This window comes from Procambarus clarkii, chromosome 20 (genome assembly GCF_040958095.1).
Source record: "Procambarus clarkii isolate CNS0578487 chromosome 20, FALCON_Pclarkii_2.0, whole genome shotgun sequence".
Taxonomy (NCBI): Eukaryota; Metazoa; Arthropoda; class Malacostraca; order Decapoda; family Cambaridae; genus Procambarus; species Procambarus clarkii.
This window is the reverse complement of record NC_091169.1, coordinates 44,219,344-44,229,552: the sequence shown is the minus strand read 5'-3', so window position 1 is coordinate 44,229,552 and position 10,209 is coordinate 44,219,344. Positions and strand designations below refer to the sequence as shown.

Below are 10,209 nucleotides of genomic sequence, written 5' to 3'. Positions count from 1 at the left end.
TATATATATAATTTTTATATATATATATATATAATTTATATATATATATAATTTATATATATATATATAATTTATATATATATATATATATATATATATATATATAATTTATATATATATATATATATATATATATATAATTTATATATATATATATATATATATATATATATATATATATATATATATATATATATGTCGTACCTAATAGCCAGAACGCACTTCTCAGCCTACTATTCAAGGCCCGATTTGCCTAATAAGCCAAGTTTTCATGAATTAATGTTTTTTCGTCTACCTAACCTACCTAACCTAACCTAGCTTTTTTGGCTACCTAACCTAACCTTACCTATAAATATAGGTTAGGTTAGGTAGGGTTGGTTAGGTTCGGTCATATATCTACGTTAATTTTAACTCCAATTAAAAAAAATTGACCTCATACATAGAGAAAAGGGTTGCTTTATCATTTCATAAGAAAAAAATTATAGTAAATATATTAATTCGGGAAAACTTGGCTTATTAGGCAAATCGGGCCTTGAATAGTAGGCTGAGAAGTGAGTTCTGGCTACTAGGTACGACATATATATATAATTTATATATATATATATATATATATATATATATATATATATATATATATATATATATATATATATATATAAATTTATATATATATAATTTATATATAAATATATAATTTATATATATATATATATATATATAATTTATATATATATATATATATAATTTATATATATATATATAATTTATATATATATATATATAATTTATATATATATATATATATATAATTTATATATAAATATATAATTTATATATATATATAATTTATATATATATATAATTTATATATATATATATATAATTTATATATAAATATATAATTTATATATAAATATATAATTTATATATATATAATTTATATATATATATAATTTATTTATATATATATATAATTTATATATATATATATATAATTTATATATATATATATATATATATATATATATATATATATATATATATATAAATATTTGATGGTTACAAGATATACATGGGTTGATACAAAAATAATAATGCAAAAAGGTGCTTAAAGGTTATGGATCTCTTGAAGAACACAACAATGGGAAACATTGATGAATGTCACAGACGGGTTCGATCATTGTTGCAAGTCAAACACTTCTTCGAATTCTTCTGAAGTTGGACTAGTGCCCAAGACGCAACAGGCATTTCCCCTCTGAATCGCAACACTGAGGCGCTGGAACAAGAAACTTTTTGCTCTCTGGTCTTTTGTAGCGCTGATCAATTTGTCCCCCAATTCCTTCAGGAACTTCAATGCACATTTTCCCCACGAACTGAGGGTCTCCGAGCCGATCGGAACAAAGCTGTAACAGTGTGCCAGACCTCTGTATTTAATAATTTTCTGCGATTCCCTGAAAGAGGCAGCACCACCGCTTTCACGTGTGCTGTAGTGGAGGTAGGTACTGGCCAGTGTGGCAGCGCACGTGTAGTCCCATACCACTTGCTTACCATCCTTCCAAGGTAGCAATTTATATATATATATAATTATATATATATATATATATATATATAATTTATATATATAATTTATATATATATATATAATTTATATATATAATTTATATATATATATATAATTATATATATATATATATATATATATAATTTATATATATAATTTATATATATATATAATTTATATATATAATTTATATATATATATATAATTTATATATATAATTTATATATATATATAATTTATATATTTATATATATAATTTATATATATATATATAATATATATATATATAAATTATATATATAAATATATAAATTATATATATATATATATATAATTTATATATATATAATTTATATATATATAATTTATATATATATAATTTATATATATATAATTTATATATATATAATTTATATATATATAATTTATATATATATATAATTTATATATATATATAATTTATATATATATAATTTATATATATATAATTTATATATATATAATTTATATATATATAATTTATATATATATAATTTATATATATATAATTTATATATATATATATAATTTATATATATATAATTTATATATATATATAATTTATATATATATAATTTATATATATATATATAATTTATATATATATATAATTTATATATATATATATAATTTATATATATATATATAATTTATATATATATATAATTTATATATATATAATTTATATATATATATAATTTATATATATATATATAATTTATATATATATATATATATATATATAATTTATATATATATATATATATATATATATATATATATATATATATAATTTATATATATATATATATATATATAATTTATATATATATATATAATTTATATATATATATAATTTATATATATATATATAATTTATATATATATATAATTTATATATATATATAATTTATATATATATATAATTTATATATATATATATAATTTATATATATATATATATATATATATATATATAATTTATAATTATATATAATTTATATATATATAATATATATATATATAAATTATATATATAATTATATATATAAATATATAAATTATATATATATATATAAATTATATATATATATATATAAATTATATATATATATATATATAAATTATATATATATATATATATAAATTATATATATATATATATAAATTATATATATATATATATATATATATATATATATATATATATATATATATATATATATATATATGTCGTACCTAGTAGCCAGAACTCACTTTTTGGCCTACTATTCAAGGCCCGATTTGCCTAATAAGCCAAGTTTTCATGAATTGTTTTTCGACTACCTAACCTACCTAACCTAACCTAACTTTTTCGGCTACCTAACCAAACCTAACCTATAAAGATAGGTTAGGTTAGGTTAGGTAGGGTTGGTTAGGTTCGGTCATATATCTACGTTAATTTTAACTCCAATAAAAAAAAATTGACCTCATTCATAATGAAATGGGTAGCTTTATCATTTCATAAGAAAAAAATTAGAAAAAATATATTAATTCAGGAAAACTTGGCTTATTAGGCAAATCGGGCCTTGAATAGTAGGCCAAAAAGTGAGTTCTGGCTACTAGGTACGACATATATATATATATATATATATATATATATATATATATATATATATATATATATATATATATATGTCGTACCTAGTAGCCAGAACGCACTTCTCAGCCTACTATGCATGGCCCGATTTGCCTAATAAGCCAAGTTTTCCTGAATTAATATATTTTCTCTAATTTTTTTCTTATGAAATGATAAAGCTACCCATTTCATTATATATGTGGTCAATTTTATTTTATTGTAGTTAAAATTAACGTAGATATATGACCGAACCTAACCAACCCTACCTAACCTAACCTAACCTATCTTTATAGGTTAGGTTGGGTTAGGTAACCGAAAAAGGTAGGTTAGGTAGTCGAAAAACAATTAATTCATGAAAACTTGGTTTATTAGGCAAATCGGGCCTTGCATAGTAGGCTGAGAAGTGCGTTCTGGCTACTAGGTAAGACATTATATATATATATATATATATATATATATGTCGTACCTAGTAGCCAGAACTCACTTCTCAGCCTACTATTCAAGGCCCGATTTGCCTAATAAGCCAAGTTTTCCTGAATTAATATATTTACTATAATTTTTTTCTTATGAAATGATAAAGCAACCCTTTTCTCTATGTATGAGGTCATTTTTTTTTACTGGAGTTAAAATTAACGTAGATATATGACCGAACCTAACCAACCCTACCTAACCTAACCTAACCTATATTTATAGGTAAGGTTAGGTTAGGTAGCCAAAAAAAGCTAGGTTAGGTTAGGTTAGGTAGGTTAGGTAGACGAAAAAACATTAATTCATGAAAACTTGGCTTATTAGGCAAATCGGGCCTTGAATAGTAGGCTGAGAAGTGCGTTCTGGCTATTAGGTACGACATATATATATATATATATATATTTATATATATATATATATATATATATATATATATATTTATATATATACATATATATATACATATATATACATATATATATACATATATATATAATATTATATAATTGCACCACCAGTGGTGCAATTGTAGGGACCCACAGCCTCGAAGAAGGAAACATAGAGCATTCAGAAAGAAACTTATCATTTAACTCTAAATACCTATGAGTGTTCCCATCCACCACCCCCTTCGTTATGTTTTAAACTTTATTATGCAAGATTATAGTTACATATATGATTGTTTAGAAAAAATGAACATTAAGAGGACATAAGAGGAAGTTTGTTTCTTATAGGCTGTAGATTTCTTCGAACTCCCCCGACGCCGGGCAGGAACCGAGGATGCAGCGGGCATTCCCCCTCTGGATCGCGACACTGAGGCGCTGAAAGAGAAAACTTGCTGCTCTAGGGCCTCTTGGTAGTGTCAATGAGCCTGGAACCAAGATCCTTAAAAAATCTTCTTGCACACTCCCCATGGGCCTAGGGTCTCAGATCCTATTGGAACGAAATTGTACCGGTGATATAATTCCCTGTACTTGGTTGACTTGTATCTTTCTCTGTGTCGCCGCGGCTCCTGCTTGGCTGGCAGAGAGGTTGATGTATGCGGTTGCCAGGGTGGATATGCAAGTATAGTCCCACCCCAATTGTCTGCCACCCCTTCAAGAACGCAGTGTGATTGCAAATGGTCGGCCAGCTAAGCTAGCAGGTTTACGGTTCAATAGATTGCGGGGATCTCTCTCTGCTGGACACTGGGCAGAGGCAAGGCTCCTCTTAATGTTGTCATTGACTTCGTTGTGTCTAGAGTGCCAACTGCCAGATTTGCCACAGTGCAGGCCATGCAGTCCATATTCGTCTGCATCTGCCTCACTGCAAATACACTTACAGCAATATATATAATTATATATTGGTGTACTTTGGAAGCAGTCTTGTAAACATATGTTGTTGAATATGACCGAAAGGGTAAGATTAAAGATTCTAACACGAATATTCTCATCATTTCTTATGTTTTTCTTCACAGTCGAGGGAAGTTGAAAAATTAACTCTCCAAAAGTTAATTTTCACGCTATATTTATGGTCTGGCGCATAGGAAAGCGTTTCGCAAGGCACTCCTTACATTTTTAAAGGCAAGTTTTCCATACTCAACAGGCTTATATTTGCTTAGGTTGAGGTGATAGAGGACATGTCCTCTATCACCTGTTCTGTATCATCTCACACCAAGCCGAATATAAGCCTTGGCCAAGTATGGAAAATTTGTCTTTGAAAATGACTGTATTGAACAAAAAGATTGTATGACTGTTATGAACAAAAATTGTATGTTATGAACGAAAAGATTGTTGAACTTGAACTCAGTGTAATGCTTTCGATCTACACACAAATAAATCTGATTTTATTCCTGCAATATGATGTTAAATTGGTTTCAGTGTTGCTTAATATCAATCACACTCTGCAAATGTTCCTTTCATTACGACAACAACAAACCACAGGTCAGTACCGCGAGGGCCGAGCCTGAGATGATGGAAACTGGAGTCGTTAGTGAAGTCGTTTGGTGATTCAGCGGGTCGTTCTGACGACTTGACAAGCGTCAAAGTGGTTTTTGAGTGATCCGAAGTTTTCGAAACCTAGGCAAGCCTACCTTTCAGTTATCGCGGCCAGTGTTCATTCGTACGAGGACACGTCAATGTTATAGTGATTTAGTGAAGTTAATAGCGCCCTAATTTCGACGCTGTGGTTGATAGTATGTAAACCGCTGTTTATTGAGAGAAAGGAATAGTTGTGAAGGAAAGGGGGGGGGGCTTAGTGTCAATTGCATGTAAGGACCATCGTCAGTACGCCATATTATCAGGGAAAAAATAAACTAATCATCCTAAAACTGCTTCCGGCACTATAAACTGTGCTTTATTTTTCCCTTCATATGTAAACTTCCAAATCCCAGTAATAGCCTTTGTCATATTAATAAGAAACCTTAGTAAACTGACACAGTTTGTAGTGTTGTGTGCGACACTGGTCTTCGTGTTTCCCGGACTGATGGTGTTTAGTCGGTGTTCTCTTGTCCTCTTCAATACGTTAGTGCCACTGGCGGTGCTCTCCACGACACACTTGAAGAGCATGTTACGAGTGCGTTGTGTCGACAGGTTTTGCAGGTAGAGGATTGGGCTGAGATGTCTGTTAATACTGCACTTGTCAACACTGTCATTTAGCCAGTGTGAGAGCAGCCGTTTGAGCTCATTTGGATTCGAACCGTTGACTAGTTCCTGTTTAATAGACAATGTTATACTTTCCACAACCCTTCCTCATCAACAAAGGTCAAAGGTTCATTAATCCAGCCGCATATCCCCCACTCAATTACGAATGAAAAACGGTTTACACAACAACCCGTCCTCGACTCAAGTCCATTACATCCAGCGGTCGACCCTACACACATATTCATAAATTTTTACATGCTCTTCATTCAAAACGGAAATTTTCTCATATATAAATTAATATTATAATAAAATATTGTGCATATATAGACATAGGTTAGGTTAGGTGTTTAGGTTCTGTTGACGATTATTTGTATTTGTAGTACGTGGGTGAAGCATTTACAGCGTTGTGATTCGAACAAAAGTCGTCAGTGAAGCACTTGTTCCGGAAGTGTTCGAACGAAACTAGTTGTGAGTTGTGTGTAAACTGTTTTTCATTCATAAACAGCTTTGGGTTTGGCGGGTGCATGGAATTACTTTTGGGGCTTTTGATTGGAGGACGGGCTGTTACACACGACTCTCAACTCAGCCCGTCCTCCAAACAAAGATCCAAAAGTGATTCCATGCAGCCGCCAAACCCCCTGTTTATGAATGAAAAGCGCTTTACACACGACTCACAACTGCTGATGTTCGAACATATCCGGAACAAGTGCTTCACTGACGAATTTTGTTCGAATCACAACGCTATAAATGCTTCACCCACGTACTACAAATACAAATAATCGTCAACAGAACCTAAACACCTAACCTAACCTAACCTATGCCTATATATACACAATATGCCAATATATTATAATATTATACTTGAGAAAATTCCCGTTTTGAATGAACAGCATGTTAAAATTTATGAATGCGTCTGTGGGGTCGACCGCTGGATGTAATGGACTTGAGTCGAGGACGGGTTGCTCAACTGATGACGTTCGAACATTCCTCGAACAGTGTTTCGCTGATAACCTCTGTTCGAATATGATCTCCATAAATGTTCTCACTACAGATACAAATAATTACCGTAAGTTTCGGTAACTTGACTGGTGCTTAACATAGACGTTTTAAACCACTTGAAGTCTGACCTAAGGAATCTCCCCATCTCAAGTGAGGAAACTAGGATGCAGAATGTGGCCCCGAGAGCTATTCTTGGCGCCCCAAGAACAACAGCTATTAACATTACACACACAAATCACAATAGCGTGATGCATCAAATGAACAAATCCACAAGGGCCGTGATGAGGGTTCGAACTTACGCCCGGGAGAGGCTGCAGGGTCCGTGTGAATTCAGTGGAATTCCCGGTTGCAATTCTTTTACCATGTCGTGGACTAGTCGACTAAGGCAGCGTCTGGGATTATCCCGCTATTCTACCTTCCTGCTGGTGGGTAGAATAGTGGGACATTTAGCATTAAAGTTTCGAGAGAGCCGACAGCTCCAGCACTGCCCAGAGACTTGTTGTGTTGCTTAGTTACACCAGCTCCCTCCTTGTATGACAACTGCGGCAGTGAAAATGTCTCCAGGCTCAACTAAACACGTTTTAAATGTAATTATTACAGCTGAGAAAATCCGTAGGTGCTGTGATGGGGGTTCGAACCTGTGATGTGGGTGTTCTAAGGCACACGCTTTGTCTAGAAAAAAAACGGTCAATTTAAAGTGTCCTCTCCTAACCTGCCAGAGGACCCAAAACAGAAAACGGGACAGTACGTCACTTTCGGCGGCCTCTTCCATTTTCTAGTACGAGCATTTTTGGCCTTATGTGACGCATACGAGCGAAAAGCGACGTTCTTTGTAGGAGGACAGGTTGTAGGAGGACAGGTTGTCGGAGGGCAGGTTGTCGGAGGGCAGGTTGTCGGAGGGCAGGTTGTCGGAGGGCAGGTTGTCGGAGGGCAGGTTGTCGGAGGACAGGCTGTAGGAGGACAGGCTGTAGGAGGACAGGCTGTAGGAGGACAGGTTGTAGGAGGACAGGTTGTAGGAGGACAGGCTGTAGGAGGACAGGCTGTAGGAGGACAGGCTGTAGGAGGACAGGTTGTAGGAGGACAGGCTGTAGGAGGACAGGCTGTAGGAGGACAGGCTGTAGGAGGACAGGTTGTAGGAGGACAGGCTGTAGGAGGACAGGCTGTAGGAGGACAGGCTGTAGGAGGACAGGCTGTAGGAGGACAGGCTGTAGGAGGACAGGTTGTAGGAGGACAGGTTGTAGGAGGACAGGTTGTCGGAGGGCAGGTTGTCGGAGGGCAGGCTGTAGGAGGACAGGCTGTAGGAGGACAGGCTGTAGGAGGACAGGTTGTAGGAGGACAGGTTGTAGGAGGACAGGCTGTAGGAGGACAGGTTGTAGGAGGACAGGCTGTAGGAGGACAGGCTGTAGGAGGACAGGCTGTAGGAGGACAGGTTGTAGGAGGACAGGTTGTCGGAGGGCAGGTTGTCGGAGGGCAGGCTGTAGGAGGGCAGGCTGTAGGAGGACAGGCTGTAGGAGGACAGGCTGTAGGAGGACAGGCTGTAGGAGGACAGGCTGTAGGAGGACAGGCTGTAGGAGGCCGGGTTGTAGGAGGCCGGGTTGTCGGAGGCCGGGTTGTCGGAGGCCGGGTTGTCGGAGGCCGGGTTGTCGGAGGCCGGGTTGTCGGAGGCCGGGTTGTCGGAGGCCGGGTTGTCGGAGGCCGGGTTGTCGGAGGCCGGGTTGTCGGAGGCCGGGTTGTCGGAGGCCGGGTTGTCGGAGGCCGGGTTGTCGGAGGCCGGGTTGTCGGAGGCCGGGCTGTCGGAGGCCGGGCTGTCGGAGGCCGGGCTGTCGGAGGCCGGGCTGTCGGAGGCCGGGCTGTCGGAGGCCGGGCTGTCGGAGGCCGGGCTGTCGGAGGCCGGGCTGTCGGAGGCCGGGCTGTCGGAGGCCGGGCTGTCGGAGGCCGGGCTGTCGGAGGCCGGGCTGTCGGAGGCCGGGCTGTCGGAGGCCGGGCTGTCGGAGGCCAGGCTGTCGGAGGCCAGGCTGTCGGAGGACAGGTTGCTTCTCCAGTCTATAGTACCCCTCTCTCCCCGCCACAACATGGCAGCTCCACCTGGTGTCGTCACTTCCGTCGTGGAACACGTATCTACGACATCTTAAGTCCCGTGGATTTTACATCTAAAGCTCCAACAACACTTCTTGCCTCTTAACATATGCTGCCACTTTAAATGTACTAAATACATATACTTCATGATTACGGGCTATTCATGCCCGTGCCTCCTCTTGGCTGACTTAATGTTCAACAATCAATCAATATTTGATGAGCGAACTTAATAAAAGGGAGATAGATAGTTGCTAATTCAAGATGGTCTGTTTAACATGACTCGTGTCTTAATTGGTGTCCTTAATAGGCTGCTTCAGAGCGTTATACAGTGCTTCACAAAGCTCCTTAAACACTGTCACGGCTGGTGGAGGCTGACTCCATACACAGTTTCAAATGTAGATATGATAGAGCCCAGTAGGCTCAGGAATCTGTACACCAGTCGATTGACAGTTGAGAGGGGGGACCAAAGAGCCAAAGCTCAACCCCCGCAAGCACAATTAGGTGAGTACAATTAGGTGAGTACTGTCTTCTAAGACTGTTGCTTAATAGCCTACCAAGCTTGATGCATTCTTTGCAACAAGGAGTATTAACAAGGGGCATCAAATATTATTAAGGTATTAAACATATCAACACAAAATATAACACAAGACATTGTAAATAAATTGGATAAGTTTATAAGACCTGGGTAAATACTGGTTTGGTAACAGGGTTGCTGATTTACGATACAGATTACCGGTGACATAATGGGTCGATGGATACCAATAATAGTTCCCTTGTACGGGTCAGAGGGCCTTCGTAACTTTGTTCTTAAGTTCTTGTATACTTCAAAG

General features: G+C 35.6%; 1 protein-coding gene across 1 annotated transcript; it reads right to left on the bottom strand.

The window, feature by feature from the left end:
- Nucleotides 1-8,099: 8,099 nt before the first annotated feature.
- LOC138366868 (activating transcription factor 7-interacting protein 1-like) lies at nucleotides 8,100-9,377 on the bottom strand. Its single transcript, XM_069328156.1, has 2 exons — nucleotides 8,686-9,377; nucleotides 8,100-8,283 (listed from the first exon to the last, which is right to left on the bottom strand). Exons 1-2 carry the CDS (start codon nucleotides 9,375-9,377, stop codon nucleotides 8,100-8,102), a joined length of 876 nt encoding a protein of 291 aa, XP_069184257.1.
- Between the last annotated feature and the right edge of the window lie 832 nt (nucleotides 9,378-10,209).